The sequence below is a fragment of the Rhinolophus sinicus genome, chromosome 12 (assembly GCF_057876585.1).
Source record: "Rhinolophus sinicus isolate RSI-liver-muscle chromosome 12, RSI-T2T, whole genome shotgun sequence".
NCBI classification, from domain to species: Eukaryota; Metazoa; Chordata; class Mammalia; order Chiroptera; family Rhinolophidae; genus Rhinolophus; species Rhinolophus sinicus.
Window position 1 is genome coordinate 46,194,086 of NC_142512.1, and position 17,179 is coordinate 46,211,264.

The following is a 17,179-nucleotide window of genomic DNA, read 5'->3' on the forward strand; positions in this document are numbered from 1 at the left end:
ATGTCACAGCAGTGAATCTGACATTTCTCTCCTAGAAGTAATATTGCATTCATTCTAGTATCTCCTCTGGTACTTCATGTTTGGATGTCAGGAAATAATACTGCTTAGTAGGACAATACTGTTTGCAAATTTAAGCACGCTTGCATGTGAGATACTTCAAGTGGTAGTTTTCTTTATTTAGATCTAAATAATTGATTATAATGAACTTTGCCAGAAAGTCACAATCATTTCCATATACCTTTCTTTCAAGAAAGACAATAATAAAACCCAGAAATAAATGTACTATGATTTTGGAAATTAAGATAAACTTTTGTTTCTGTTAGTACGATCGAATCTTATGAATCTAATGTGACATTAAAGTTGTTTCTAAAATTCTGTTAAGATAATGCATTTTATTTTATAACTATTTTAAAATCATGTTAAAGAAATAGTGGATGGTATCGTAATTATCTAGGCAAGAATCAGTGGTGGCTTGGACGATGACGTAACAATGGAAATGGCGAGAAGTAAACAAGTTCAAGATCTATTTGTAGGTAAAAGCTAGAGGAATTCTTGATGTATTAGGTGTGATTTGCAATGAAATATAATAAAACAATCTGTTCCTTGTTTCACTAGCCACATTTCAGTTACTTGACAGCCATGTGTGGCAAGGGGCCACCTTGTTGAACAGTCCAGGTACAGGACATCTCCACGGACATGGGAAGGTCTTGTGGACAGTGCTGCTGTAGAGAAAGATGCATAACTGTTCGTTCAGCTTTTTGAAATTGTCTGATATTATTTCTTTGATAATTTCCTACCATCTCTTTTCTGTAGCCACTTTCTGAATCTTTTGTCAGTAAGATAGTACACCTCCTGGATTCTCCAAATCTCATTTTTTTCTCTCATTTTTTAAAGATTTTATTGGGAAAGGGGAATAGGACTTTATTGGGGAACAGTGTGTACTTCCAGGACTTTTTTTTTTTTCCCAAGTCAAGTTGTTTTCTTCAATCTTAGTTGTGGAGGGTGCCGTTCAGCTTCAAGTTGTTGCCCTTTCAGTCTTAGTTGTGGAGGGCGCAGCTCAGCTCCAGGTCCAGTTGCCTTTGCTAGTTGCAGGGGGCACAGCCCACCATCCCTTGCCGGAGTCGAACCGGCAACCTTGTGGTGGAGAGGACGCGCTCCAACCAGCTGAGCCATCCGGGAGGCAGCTCAGCTCAAGGTGCCGTGTTCAATTTTAGTTGCAGGGGGCACTGCCCACCATCCCTTGTGGGAGTCGAGGAATTGAACTGGCATCCTTGTGGTTGAGCGGCCACTGGCCCATGTGGGAATCAAACCGGCAGCCTTCGGAGTTAGGAGCATGGAACTCTAACCTCCTGAGCCACCGGGCCGGCCCTCATGTTTTAATATCTTTGTATTTTTTCTTACTTTATGAAAGTTTTCCTTGATTTCATCTACAAGCCCTTCTGTTGCAGTTTACATTTTGAGCCCTCAAATGTTAAATTTCCAAGAGTTCTTTATTCTCTGATTTTTCATAACATCTTGTTTTTGTTTTGTTTTAGATTTTAGTAAGAACTAAAACAATATTTTAAAAATATTTTAAAACATCGCCATCACTTAGTTTTCCTGGAGCTCCCTTCTTTCCTTATCTTTTATGCTGGAGAACTCCCCTTAACGTCTGGTAACGCTTGATGATCTGTGTTACTAAAAAGCAACTTGGTAGTTTTATGTATGTCTCAGGACTTACTGCGTGGCAGGCCTTTCCCCGGGGGACTTTTTCATGCTGGAGTCCCTTTGGTTGTTGGGGAGGAGTGCAGAGTGAGACCAGCTGTTCCCTGTACTGACTTTCAGTTAATCCCCCCAGTTACATTCCTTCATCTTCCCTTCACTTTCCATTGTAGCTGGTGTTTCTGAGGCCTGAGCCTTTGTGGAATTCTGCAGAGCGGATTAATTCTCTTCTTGGTTGGGAGTTGTAACTCCCATTCTTCTTCTACAGACACCATTCATCCACGGAGTCTCCATATATTCCAGAAATGTGTCCTTTGTTGATGGCTAGTCATCTGATCTTGATTGCTATAGATCTTTTGTATTCATTTATTGTTGTTTTAGTGGAGTCTTGGGCCAATCTCCACCCTTAACTGGGAATCATGCCTTTAAAAAAATATTGTTATAATTTATCAAGTACTTTTCAGTAGATTACATCCCATGAACCCATAGACATTACTGTTGCAAACTACAGTTTATTCATCACACATTTCCTGCCTTGCTAATATTAATTGTTTTTATTATTTATTATTTTAAAAAATATTGATTGTTTTTAATCTTACAGTAGTACGCCTCTCCTCCCTACTTTCTAATTTCTTTCTTTCTAGGTAACTTTGTATCTCTATGGGAAACTAGAGCACAGTGCTGTAAACATAAGATGATAACTTTATGGGAAAGTAAATTAAAGTAAATTAGTGTAGCCCAGGAATGTTCTAGAGTCAAGAATTTCTTCTTCAAATCTTGGGAAAATTAAATAGACAATATGGCATTTAATCAACATTCAGCATTTTAAGTCTTTTGTCAAATATTTATTGAAGAGTTTTATCAGGTGCATTAGATGCTGGGAATACACAAGCAAGGTCTAATTTCTGCCCCAGAATCTTTGCATGCCCTTTACATTTTAATTTCAGTCAAGGTTACATTGCCTCTCTTTGGATCACACAAATCCAGGCCTAAACCGATTCAGGCCCAAAACATATTTTTAGATTAAGAGAGAATTGTAAGCATCTCCAAAAGATAATTTTGTTAATGAAAAAGTAACCTTCGTATTGTATGAGAATTTATAATTGAACAAGATGAAGCAGACAGCATGACTGATGGAGCCCAGCAAGCCTTGAGGAGAATCATGGAAACCTTCTCCAAAACAACGCGCTTTGCTCTTGCTTGTAATGCTTTGGATAAAGTCAGAGCCCCTTCAGTCCCAGTGCCCAGCCCTTCGTTACATCAAGCTGACCAACGCCCAGATCCTTACAAGGTTAATGAGCGTGATCGAGAAGAAGGTGCAATACGCTGACGATGGTCTGGAAGCCATTGTCTTCACCTCCCAGGGAGACACAAGGCAGGCACTGAACAACGTGCAGTCTGTTTTCTCGGGATTCGGCTTTATTAACAGTGAGAATGTATTCAAGGTCTGTGACGAGCCCCACGCCCAGCCCTGTGTGAAGGCCAATATCGACGAAGCCTGCGAGATTCTCGCTCACCTGTGGCATCTCGGCTGTTCACAGGAAGACATCATTGGCAGCATTTTTCGAGTGTGTGAAATCTTCCAAATGGCAGAATATTTGAAACTAGAGTTTATTAAGGAAATTAGATATGCTTACATGAAAATAGCAGAAGGTGTGAACTCCCTTCTGCAGATGGCAGGGTTCCTGGCCAGGCTGTGTCAGAAGACAGTGGCCCCGGTGGCCGATTAGAGTGTCGAACTCATTGACTGGGTTATAAGAACCCCGGAAAGACAGGCGTCACAGCCTTCTGCTCTGGGAGAACATGCTGCCCAGACTGGCCCTGGAACGCACCTTCCTCTAACATGCCGTGGCCTTCCCCATGCTTCCACTTGTCTCCACAAGCGTTTGCACTCAGCTCCAGACTCAAGGATGTAGTGACGGGGGGGAGGCCCCAGAGAACCTCCAGGCAAGGGCTCAAGCTTGGCATTTTAGATTAAAAAACAAACAAAAACAAAACAAACAAAAATAAAACATGTACAATTTTGTCAGCTATACTGTAGAAACAAAAGGTCACAAAGGAAAAAAAAGGTATTTGTAATACGGGATTTAAAATTCCACTGTGGTGACTTTGGTTACAACGAAATCCTGCAAGAGCCAAAACTCTGAGGGAGGGGAGCCATCTCTGTTTGGTGGAGCTGTGGTATCTAGAGAGTGGGGCCAAACCTTGTCTTTTTTTCTGTGTCCTCTTGTTCCTCCCAAACATGTAGAGAAGAAATACCACCAATTTATACAGTCTCTTCCACAGAATGGAAGAGAAGGGAACACTTCTCAACCTATCGTATATGGCCAGCATTACTCTGATACCAAAACTAGACAAAGACGGTACAAAAAAGAGAAAACTACAGAGTGATATCTGAGAACATCTCAACAAAACATTAGCTTATTGAATTCAGCAATATAGAAAAATATTAATACACTATGACCACGTCGGGGCTTATTCCTAGAATGCAAGGCTGGTTCAGTGTTTGAAAATAAATCAGTGTCATCCACCATATTAATAATCTGAAGAGGAAAATCACATGATTATATCAACAACAACAACAAAAAACCCACACACGTTTGACAAAATACATCTACTCATAAAAACTTGGCAAATTAGAAATAGAAGGGAAATTCCTCAGCCTGTTAAAGGGCACCTATAAAATCCTGCAGCTACCATCATACGTAATGGTAGACACTAAATGCTTTCTAAGATTTAGGAACAAGGTGAGCTGTGTGTTCTCAACACTCGTACTCAGCATTGTACTAGAAGTCTTAGCTAGTGCAGTACAGCAAGAGAAAGAAATAAAAGGCATGTGGAATGGAAAGGAAGCAGTAAAACTGTCCCTATTCGCAGATGACATGATTGTCAGTGGAGAAACCCCCAAGGAATTTACCCAGAAAACACCAGCAAAAATCCTATGACTAATGTGAGTTTCGCAGGGTTACAGGATATAAGGTCAACACACACAAATCAGTCTTTTTTCTATAACTAGCAATGTGCAATTGGAAACCCAATTGTAAAAGCCAATACCATTACAATAGCTAAAGTAAAACAAAATACTCAGGTGTAAATCTTAACAAAACGGGTATAGGATCTGTATGCTGAAAACTACAAAACTGCTGAAATATAGTCTATTTGGTCCATAAATCATTTTATTCAGTTGTCATCAAGATTTCTCTGCCTATACTCAAATTTCCTTTGAGGAAAGATTCCAAAGTAGCAAATCATATTTTCAGGCATTTACCGTCATCTGTGTTACGTGAAATAGATATACCGGCAGACTTTTATATATACATATAAAACCTTCAATATATCTATCTAATTTGAAGAACGTAAAAACAATTTCAAGTTTTGGCTCTTTTTCTAACAAAGGATCGATTATACTCATAATGTGATTTGGAATTGAATTTCATATTTCATCTACACATTAATCTCTGTCTATAGCAGCTTAGGAGCTGTTATAAATATTTTACACAATACTTCCCCGAGTACTGCTGTGCCTGTCAACTCTGATTTTTATTTTCAATTTTTTTTTTTTTTTCCAGTTTGGAAGATATAGATGGTACACATTTTCTAAAAAGTTTAATTGAATATTGTCTCCTTTTATATCAGCTTTCTGTTGCTTTCTGATTTTTTAGTTTTTCTCAGTTAAGCTTTGTGGTTCATATATCTATTCATTACAAGAGTGTTTGTTTATACTACCAGAGTATATCTGTTAAATATTTAATGAAAAGACGCTTATAAGACTAATACCTGAATTTATATGAGCATATTTAGTGTTCTGTATCACCAGGGGATTTGATTATTATCACCTGTTCCTTCTGAGGCCATAACAGACATTATTAGTTTTGTATTTAAGTATTCACACATAAAGACATTAGAAAGGGACCTCCTACAGATTGTGACTGGGCTAAACACTCAGGACATGGTAATAAAAAGAAACACTTCATTTTGATTGTAAGAGCTCATCATCTTCGTAACACTGATAAGAAAGACACACTGTACAAGCTGTTGTGATCAGTGGTTCAGGGATTGCCTACCCATAGAGAACAGAAAGCAGTTGAGAAAGGTTGGTTATTCTTCTCAACACTGTACTCTAATGACCTAGACAAAGAAATCTCAAATGTGCTGATTAAATTCACAGTTGACACTAAATCAGTTAGCATGGATAATATTCAGAATCAAATTCAGAATGACGTTGACCATTGAAAAAAATTGCCTTTAAAGCAGAGTAAAATTAAAGATTAATTTAGATACTTAGTGACAGAAGAATAATAAAAAATATATGAGAAAAGGATTAACTAGATGGAAGAGTATTCTCTCTCCCCTTTCTCAGCCAGTAGCTAAAAATGTGGAAATGGACACTCATCATTTAATAGCGAGAGCATTGTTCTCTTCCCACACTTTCCTGCCTCTCTGCACAAGGCCAGCCCGTCCAGACCCATTCCCTTCCCTGGTTTATATTCTGGTGATTCTGTCTGTGACAACCTTACCCTCACAGTGCTTGTACCGCAATTTCCCCCCTTTAATTTGTCTGACAATATCTGCTTGTGCTTACAGTCCCAAAAAACATCCTGCTATGACTATGCCAATTCATTTCTCTCTTCTTTGTAATCTAACCTCCAGTGCCTGATTTCTGATTTTTGCTAACAACAACAGTAAAAGATTCCCTCAGACTCATAACGATCGCAGACTGAATAGCGAATCTATTATTACTGGGGGCAAAGAAGGCAATTCCAATCTGTCATTTAAGATCTAACGTGGAATCTTTTTATGTGTTGCATGAAAACAATTATATAACAACAAGCCCTTCCTATGTGCCAGGAACAGCTCTAACTGATATACATGCTGAGCTCATTTAATTCTCACAGTAATCCTAAGAGGTAGGTACTGTGGATGATGAAGCCACGTTTACAGATGAAGTTCCCAAGAGGTTAAGTCGGTTGCCCAGGGTGACATTGCTTGCAAAAGACGGCCTATAAAGTCTAACCCAGGTAGTCAGTGCGGCTCTCGACTGAGGCCGCATACCTAACTACCACCCCATACTGCCTTGCCACTTAGAACTGAGACTAAGTATTAGTCACCGCAGTCCAGCAAGAAAAAAATTAGAGAGTACTTAAGTAACAGTGAGAAATCTTGAAATGGCTGGCAAATAGATCTTGTTGGGAGGGTTAAAGGAATTCAGGTTGTGCGGTTTAGGGTGGAGAAAATATACAGAATAAGTTAATTGGGTTTCAGACATATAAAGGTTTTTTTTTTTTTTTAAAAAAAAAGCAATGAATGTTCTGTGTCAGTTGAAGACGGTCCAAAGGACTACGCTCAGTGAGTTCAATCAGGAGTACTTCTGTGGGGCAGGAGGAAGCGGATCTTGCCATCTGCTCCGTCTAGGGAATAATAAATCGGGAGGTTGTGAAGGCTCACGCCCAAGAGATAAGCCTAGAATGGATGACTGTTCAAGACGGCTGTGATTCGATTGATTGTGACTATAATTTTCCCATTTAATTTTGAGCAGATATGTTTCTTCATTCTTATTCTTTAAAAAAAAATTTTTTTTCCAGTTACAGTTGACATTCAGTATTATTGTATATTAGTTTCAGGTGTACAGCATGCATAGTGGTTAGACATTTATATAATTTATGCAGTGATACCCAATTAGTACCCACCTGGCACTATACATAGTTGTTGCAACATTATTGTCTATATTCTCTGTGCTGTACTTTATATCCCCATAACTTTGGTAACTACCAATTTGTACTTCTTAATCCCTTCCCCTGTCTCACCCAGCCCCCTTTTCATTCTTATTCTTAATCTAATGTTACCTAAAACATCAATAGAATTTTAGAACTGAAGAGAGGAAGCTCAGCTCTATATTTTACAGACAAGAAAACAGAATCAGAAATTGAATGTATGTTGTCATTGGACCAGCTACTAAGTGCCAAAATGAGTTTTAAACCCACATTTCCTGATACCATGTCCAGAGTTCAGCCTGCTTTGGGGACGGGGGGTGTTCATGGTCACAGAAGAGAATAATTTTGAGAATTTCTATTTGATACAGTGAGATTGCCGTGTACCTAAGGGAAGGGGGTGTACGTTTCACTGATTCATGAAATGTCCTTTTTCTTTGTGTAGTATGAGCCCAGAGGACCTGGTCGGCCCTTGTACCAAAGAAGAATCTCATCTAGCTCAGTCCAGCCTTGTTCTGAAGAAGTGAGCACTCCTCAAGACAGCCTTGCTCAGTGTAAAGAGCTTCAGGACCATAATAACCAATCTTCTTTCAACTTTTCATCCCCGGAGTCCTGGATAAACACCTCACCTACCCCCTACCAGAACATTCCGTGCAATGGCTCCAGCAGGACAGCTCAGCCCAGAGAGTTGATAGGTAAGACAGAGTTGGTAGGTTGCTAACACTGTAATTTTAACTACTCAGCTCCTGGACATTTAATAGTTTTTCTTCTCCCACCCATACTCCCCATTTGCATTATTATCTTTAAACAATATTTAACGGTCATAGCTTGTAGGTGTGCCTCAGGCATACATCTTAATTGGGACTGTATTGATTCCATTTTATGGTCTGGAATAATGTAAGTAGATCTACCCATATTTGGGAACCGATCATTTTAACCCATCAACGAATCAAAGAAGTAATGGAACTTAACACATATTTCTAAATACTAGATAGAATACCTTTGCTTGGGAAAAGTTTGTTTTCTGTTTTTGTTTGTTTGTTTCTTAAGAGTTGGGGGTGGTGGGAATTGGTTAGGTCAACAGCAGTTTTCAAAGTTTTCTGTCAATAAAGTTGTTGACTGTTTACTATACAGTAGAGTTTGGCCATGAGAGAAACCAGTAAAGTCTAACATTTTGAGATTTAGATATCCCTTGTTTATTCCCTGTGTTCTAATGAATTGAGAAATCCAAGGCTAAAGAGTTAAAAAAAAAAAAAGCAAGCATGGCAAGGCCTTGGAATGGACAAGGCTCTAAACTTGTATGGGGGCATGTTTAAAGTCTTCCTCTTTAACCTTGAACTTGAATGCACTTTTATCTTTCCTTTGTCCACTCTTTTTTTATGGATGTATTTTGAATGTAAAGAAATGAATGGTACTATTTGAGTTCTGTAATCTATAGCCTTCTCTTTGTAGGCTGTAGACATTGATCTTTGTGAAAAGTCTGTGTGACCTTTGGTGAATTTCTGCCCTGGTAGTCCCCTTTGTATTTGAAATTAATTTTGCTCACCTGTAGAATGTGAATCCATTGTTTCTGTAACTGACCGATTTTAGAGTATGTGACATACAAGCATATGTTTAGAACAGTAAATATGGTAGGATAAAACGCATTAAAAAGATTTTGGTTTTGTTTCCTGGCAAGAGACATTGTCATTGTAATCTTGAAACATTCTTTAGTACCTGCCAGGTATAAGCTGCTGTATTTTACCTGGAGTTGCTCTGTCATTATAAAAGTCTAACATAAATACGCTTATATTCTCATGTTTGAATTTCCTGAGAAACATCTAAATTACAAATCAGTGATGAAAATTTACTTTCGTTGTTTTATTATAATTTATTTAAAAGATGACATCATTTCTCTTCTTTTTGCCACCTAAATTTTAGGGTAGCTTTTGGCCAAAATCAATAAAAATCTGACCTGAATCAATGAGGTAGAAAGTTCCTGAACAAATGCCCAAAGTGCATGTCATTTCTGGTATCTTTTTCACAAATATAAAATTATTTCTTCATTGTTAAGAGATAAATTATAGTGCTGTTTAGTTGGAAGTAACAGTTAAGTATTAAAAAATTAATTCAAAAATCACTAATATCCTGAAGCATAACTTCTTGTCTATCTCTCTGTGTGTGTGTGTGTGTGTGTGTGTGTGTGTGTGTGTGTGTGTGTGTGTATTTTTAGAGGAACATAGCAATTGCCAGTGGTAAATCAGAAGGAAAATATTTTCTCCACTGTTGTTAAGCCTGAGAGCGGAGACCATGTCTTTGCCCTTTTTGCACTTTGGATTTCCCATTTTGTCACTGATCACGCTTCAGGCTCTTATCAGTGCCTGCTGAGTAAGGAGATAATGAAAATAGGTCCTCTGCAGTTGAGGGGTGACCCAGCCGCACCGCAGGGCCTTACGTGTGGTGGTTCCAGGGTGGTGCAGCTGGGCTTCGCCTATCTAACACGGATGTGAATAATATATATTCACTTATCTTGGTGACAAGACATGCCTTATCAGACATTTTCTTTTAATACATGGATGAAAATGTAAGATTCAACAGAGATATGTATTTTGAAAAAGATCATTGGTTGTCAGATTAGTAAAATTCATAGTTTTAAAGAATAGTTGCTCTTATCTGCAGTATATATGATACATTAATAGAGGTATTAAATTCACAGTTAGGAAAGTAGGCATTAGGTTAAACCGCCTCTAAAATATTGTTTTGTATTATTTAAATGAAAACATTTTAAATTGATGATAGTGTCATGAAAATGAGAACTGGTTAAATAATAATCTTAGTAATAAAAATAGTGAGTTCTTGAATAGCCAATAAGATGTTTATTTTATGTATTGTGTTAGTACTGGCCATTTTTATACTAAACTGTTTGTTAAACTAATGCTCTTGAAAGCAATTATTTCATTCACAAAATCGGTAACATAGAGACAGAAAAGAGATGAATGTTCTAGAAGGATATTAAGTGGTTTAAAAAATTTTGAACAATTTTATGAATTTTTAAAGTTTTAAAAGACAACCATGAAGTTAGCATATCAAGTCAATGAAATACTAAGACTGAAGAATGAAATATTTTTACCTGAACCTCCCAATCTACAAATAGGTAATAAACATAGGGGAAAACGTCCATAAAACCCCATAATCAAAGATATGCAAATTAGAGCTACAACAAGATTTTGTATGTCATAGGCTAAGATTTAAAAAAATGATAATACCAGTATTGTGATCGAGTAAGGTCAACATAGTTGGTTCAGTATAAATTGGCAGTATCTTCCTGCAGGGAAGTTTGGCCATAATTATCAAAAGCTTTTATTTTGTATATGCCATATGACCCAGCCATTATATTTCTAGGGATTTATCCTAAGGAAATAGTCATGAATATTTTAAAATATTTATCTGTGATAACCTTTATCACAGTGTATAAAAGTGAAAAATTGGCTATAATTCAAATTTCTAAAAACAAGAGGTTACTTAAATAAGTTATGAAATATCTGCATTATATAATGCCCTAAGGAAAAAAATATACAAATTAAGGCTTATCTCTGATGTTTTGGAATATGAATGACTTATTTTCTTCTTTGGTTTTTTTTTTGTGTGTGTGTGTGTGTAATTTTCAAGTTATCCTCAATAAATATGTATTATGATTATAATCCAATATAACATTAGTTAAATTTTTAAAAGATAGAAAACAAAAACACCGTTTGAAAACAAGTTATGATTTAGTGGACATTAAAATTAATTAGAAAGAGTAGAGTCAAATTTTACAGGACCTTGAAAGTCAGGCAGATTATGAGGCAAAGTTTAGAGTTGTTTTCCTCCATCTTATTCCATGTTTATTTATAATATACATTACAAGGAAAGGTAGCATTATTAAGAAGTGGAATCCACTACTATTACTTAGGTTAATAATAAAAGCTATTTTGACCAGAAGTCTGCGAATACGACTTATTTTTATTTAAGAAAGAACATGTTTGTTCCCATGTTCAAACTATGAGCAGTTAATACAATAAATATGAAAATGTACAATTGTACAAATGAGTTTTTTGAAGCAAACCTTCAGACTTGACCTTTATTTTTTCTGTTAGCTATTCCAGTTCACATAGTTAATTATTTTCTGAGTGTTAATGAGACAGAGAATTTGCTTAGATGTGTTGTGACTTGACCGTCTGTGGCAGACGTCATCCGCCCTTGTGGCCCTCCTGTCACTGAGTTCCCGGAGATGAGACCCAGCTGTGACACAGGGTTGAGGAGATGCACAGTATTAGTGGGCCTGTCTTTAACTCCGTGTTTTCTGCTTGTAGCTCCACCCAAGACCGTCAAACCCTCTGAGGATCAACTGAAGTCCGAAAACCTTGAGGTGTCCAGTTCCTTCAACTATAAGGTGCTGCAGCATCTCGGCCAGTTCCCCCCACTCCTGCCCAACAAGCAGATCGCGGAGTCGGCCGCCAGCAGCAGCCCGCAGAGCTGTGGGGGCAGCAAGCCCGCCATGTCCTACGCCAGCGCTCTGCGGGCCCCCCCCAAGCCCCGGCCCCCACCCGAGCAAGCCAAGAAGAGCAGCGACCCTCTGTCCCTGTTCCAGGAACTTAGCCTGGGGAGCTCCTCGGGCAGCAATGGCTTTTACTCCTATTTTAAATAATCACTTTTTTTCCCTCCAGGGAGAATGTTTTAATTTCTGTTTGTATCGATAGAATTAAGATAGTTGGACCTCATCTATAGATGCACAGTTCCCTTTGTTTTAATATTAAATATGTTCTCACTTAATGGCTTTGCTGCTAGACTTGCAACTAATTTTTTAAAAGTATATTCCATTATTTTGCATTTTTGACGTGAGTCGGAATTTTGACAGCTTTTATGTAGAATAAAAAATATTTTTAAATTTGTGTATTGTTACATATGTTTGCATCAAGCTAGCAGCTAAGAGGTTAATTGTGCAACTATTAAAAAAAAAAGAAAAAAGTTTGTCTAAAATGTATTTAAAAAGAAAAAAAGTTGTAAGTAGCATTTACATTTATTCAATAATATTACCATATGCTGGGTTTCTGTACCAGAAATGGCCAGTTGATGTACAAATGTATGTTATTTTTGCTTAAATTCATTTAAAACTTTTTTAAAATAAAGGGGCAGCATCTTCTAAATACTTTAAGTTTTATCAGCTTTTTTTTTTTTTTTTGTGACAAGATGCTGCATTCTAAAACTTTTATAGTTTTAGACTGTGTGATGTGCTGTTGTAATCTCCATCCACTGTAGGATAGAGTTAAAGGCATTCTTTGCAGGTGTATTTTGTATGCCACTGTTTTTTATATAGTGAAAAAACATTGGCATACTTAGTTATTTTTGGACAAGCTACACTTCAAGCTTGTTTTTAATGTTAATTTGATAGTGTGGTTTTTTTTTAAACAAATCATGAAGCTGAAAAATTTTTAGGATTGTTGGTGCTTAGTAGACTTAATAACTATTTTAAAAATGCGTGAATTTAGTAAAATCCTTTTTTCCCTCACTATGCATGTGTAAATGTTTGTAATCTGGCTCTCCCCACTCCAGTGGTATCAAGAATTGTGCCGCTTTAAGGTTTTTTTTTCCCCCCCTCCAGTAAAAATTTGGGTACCTTATTTGATGTTTACATTACAATGTGACATTACACATGGCAATTCAAATGTTTTGCTAACTGTTTTGTTTGAGGAACACCATTAAAGAAGAAATACAATGTTTGTCAAAGATGTATCAAAATTCATCAAAATCTGGGGCAAAAAACTACCCTTGTTTTTCATGTCTTTTGATTCTTCGAAAATAACCCCACTGAACTTGTACAAAAATATAAACTTTAAATAGCTATCTTAAATATTCTACGGTCTAAAAATTGTTTTGAATGAACTTTGGTAACATCCAAAGGAAAACGTTTACCCTCTTAAAACTTGTGGTCTTGTAACACTTTTGAAGAGATGCATGTCCTTATTGTTTTCCTGATCTAGTCGTACTGCTTTTATACTTCAGAAATATCTTGAAACTACAATATACCTTTTTTTTTTTTTTTTTTTTTTTAAATAAGATGAGGTTGGGAAACATGGCGAGTGAACCAATGGGTCCTGATGACCCATTCAAGAACAGTGTTTTGGAGGATGACTTTTGAAAAGGCCATCCTCTTCACACGCGTACAGCCTGTTTGCAGTAGGCTTTTAAAGCGGGGTGGAAAAGTGGCAGGGGTAAAGAAAAACTACTTACATCTCTTCTATGACTGGAGTTTAGTTGCCATTGGCCAGCCACAACCCCTGTAATCCTCAGATAACGTAGAAGAGAGTGCCTTTAGTTAAAGGTTATCAAGCTGCAGGACAAATGAAGGGTGCCTCGTTTGAGTTCTGTCTCTGCTCAGAGCACAGTTCATTTGTATGTGGCTTCACGTGTCAGGCTGCGGGTCTCTGTGGCAGGTGGCAGGTGTAACCTGCAGACTACAGACGTGCTAATGGTTAGTATAAATCACAGTTGGAAAACGGAGCCAGCAAGTTACCGCATCACGTTTTCTCTGTATGATGTCAGCTCTCCACAGTTAGCTATGTCAGATTTTACGCAACACACTTTAGTCACAAAGAAAAGAAGAATTTTGCCATATAGCTGTGTATTTCCGACTCTCTGACAAAACTCAAGACATAGCCCAAATGAAAACTAGATCTCCCCAATGTGAGGATGTCTATGAAAAATAATTTTCTTGTCAATGATGAGTCTCCCCCACCCCCCACAAATATACAGGACTGTATAACACAAGCCAGATATGTGTTCAAAAGCATGTTGATAATATGAAGATAGAACTGTCATGTCAGGGTTAACCCCTTGTCATGAAGTAATTGCCTAATTTTCTGTTTTCCATACTTGAATCTTTAAAAAGTATCAGTTTTTAAATTATTTATATTTATACTTAAAGAGGTCCTGTGCACACCCCACCACCTTATATAGATACATAAGTGATGGAAGCTTTGGATAAGGAAGCTGTTGTGATATCCCTGTTCTAAGCAGTTATTTCTAAACAAACTAAAAGTAATAGCTACGTATTAGTCTCCTGCTCTGCTGTAAGTGTCTGAGTGTTCATTTCCTTATTGCTTCTACAGCCAGTCAGGGATTCGAATGTTTCCATCTGATACTCTTTTAGATTCTGCTTTGATTGCGTATTTCCACCGCTAGCAAGCTTACTCTTTCTCAGCAATACTTAATGCCATCTTTCCAACCGTGCTTTAAATCTGTCATTTATGCATAATATCTTAACCAGTTTTGAGCAAGTCTTACTGCAGAAATCATTGTAAGTTTCCATTGAAATGAGGCATGGCTTCTGAGTACAGTTCATGCTGTTTCGGTATTATTTGGGTAGTATTAGCGAGTACCCACAAATAAGACTTATAAAACAACTTCTACACTAGGTTCAACCTTAGAATTCAGATGGAACTTTTTTCCTTTTTTTTTTTTTTTTAAAGAAACCTTGGTGTTAGCTATTGTATGATACCAAGTCTTACCAATTTCCTTTTCTTCTAGAACAGATTTATTCTAAGTGAGGTTAATCATTCACATGATGTCTTTCTACTTCTTTGTTCTTTGTGTCACTCTGGTTTCCTTTTTTTTTTGCCAGAATGGTTTTTTAGTCATTTCACTTTTTAATTTCTTTTAGTGATTTTCTTTTTTGACCTTAAAGAAATTCCTTTGGATGATAGAATTTGCAAGGTAGAGTATTCGTGCTAACGTATTTTTCCTGATCGAAAAATGAATTTTTGTTAAGATTTGAACAGCCTCAACATGGATAATTTCTGGTGTGTTTTTCAAAGGGGTTTTAGTTGCCATTTTGGCATATGCCTTGCCAACTTGTTATAGCAGAACTTTGTTTTTGATTAATCAGTAGTTAATTATTGACCATTTAAACTAACATGACCTTAATTTTCCTTTCCTCAGACATGCTTTCTATCTAGGTCATTTTGTATATATGAAATAACAAACTGCTTTGTGGGTTTTTTTTCATCAGAGATTCTAGAATAAGTTCAGGTTTGGTATATACATCAATTGGTCTTTTCGGTTCACAGAATTGCAGAATAAGTAAAATAAGCAGAATTCCCACTGAATAAGCATTAGCTAATTAAACACAGCAATCTCCAAGACCTATTTGTAAAAACAGTTTCCTTGTTTATGGAAGCATTGAAATTGCTGAGAAAGCTCACTGAATTTTCTAACTTTGAAGTAATTAATATATAGTATTATCTTGCTCTAGTGTAGTTGATTTTACACATTTAGTATTTTCCATGAATGTACATCTCAAGAGCAAAGCTATAAACATATAAGAATGTATCTCTAGGTACCTTGTCTAGAGAGAGCCACCTTGCCTAAGAGCCAGGTTGTGAAAAATAATTTCAAGATGAATTTTAGATTTCAACTATTATTGAGAAAATAAGATTTACTGGAAAAGTCCTTAAAAAAGAGACACCTGTTATACTTAGATAGCATTGTTTCATATTGGAGTTGTTTTTAAAAAGGGAATCCCAGAAAAAGTCTATAAAAAAATACAAGATTGAAACTTTAAATGTATTGAAAGATGCAAATTGCCGCCTTAAAATGTTAGGCTACTATTGGTTTTTCTTCCCGCTCCAGAAAGGTAGTAATTTGTCTTTTATGATTTACTAAACATTATTTCTTGCTAACCATTCCTTTAGCATATGAAAACCCTTAATTTCTACCACCATCCTATGCGTCTTCCTAAATTGCTCGTAAATGTTTTAATGGATCTGATTTTTCTCTCCCCTTTTTGTTATCTGATCCGCAAACTACCTAGCAGTTAGAAATAATGGGGAATGTTACAGTTCGAACATTTCTTGTTCAAAAGACCACTTTCGTGATGTCCATCACGTGAAAGAGTAAGTGGCCTGTTAGTCTTTAAACAGCTCTTTATGGCAGGCTTCTCACATTTTCTGTCTACTTGAGGTTGGATATTTACTTGCTGAGATTTTTTTCTGTAAAGCTGCTAAATTCCCACTTAACTACTTTCATACATGTTTAATTAGCAACTTTAAGACCATTGTTACAAGAAGTGACTTTGACTAACGTTTAACATTCTTATAAAACATTCAGCAAATGGCATTGTTATTTAGACGAACAGATTAAACAGTTTAAAAGCAAATTTTTAATGTAACGTTTAAAATTTTTGAAATGATTGAAAACATCTACTTTGGAATAAACTTTAAGGAAACAGTCACAGGAGTTTCTAAATGTGTTTTTGAAGGGAGGTACCTAATAGAAGAATCTAGATTTAGTAATGTGGACTGTGGTTAAATCCTAAACCCAGTTTAAAAAGTAGTCTAAAGCTTCTAAAACTGGAGTGTTAAGAAAACCTAGAGACATTCATATATTATAGTTTCAGTAATCAGAGTATTAGACCAGACTTTATTTGCAATTTGTTCAACAGAGAGATTTTATTTTGATACAAATATTAAGCATAAAGCATAGTAAGTTTTATATAATTCTATGAGTTCATTAAACAATATTATGGAACTTTCATTATGTTGTTGGGGAGTCTTTTTAGCTGTTTCTGCACCTCCTCTATGAGGTCTCCTGTATTTTATTTTGCATTCTAGCATGTGTGACTGCCTGCCTTAGAACTATGTGTAGGAGGGGAAATCAGTATTACTTTTAAAAATGTTTGATTTTTAGAAATAAATTTTTTCATTAATACTTTTTTTCTTATGTTTGAGAAAGTTAAGGGGAAGGGGTGGCAAATT

The 17,179-nt window shown here is 36.5% G+C and overlaps 1 protein-coding gene and 1 pseudogene across 8 annotated transcripts in view; both read left to right on the forward strand.

The window, feature by feature from the left end:
- The window catches only part of HELZ (helicase with zinc finger), a 134,253-nt gene extending 121,934 nt beyond the window's left edge, over positions 1 to 12,319 (forward strand). For all 8 annotated transcript variants that reach the window (XM_019733020.3, XM_019733019.3, XM_019733024.3 and 5 more), the window contains 2 exons: positions 7,855 to 8,104; positions 11,741 to 12,319. In XM_019733020.3, the coding sequence (XP_019588579.1) occupies positions 7,855 to 8,104; positions 11,741 to 12,075 (585 nt within the window). In that variant the 3' untranslated portion in view covers positions 12,076 to 12,319. The remainder of the gene's footprint in view (positions 1 to 7,854; positions 8,105 to 11,740) is intronic.
- On the forward strand, positions 2,311 to 7,805 carry LOC141568950 (replication factor C subunit 2 pseudogene; annotated as a pseudogene).
- Positions 12,320 to 17,179: the final 4,860 nt, after the last annotated feature.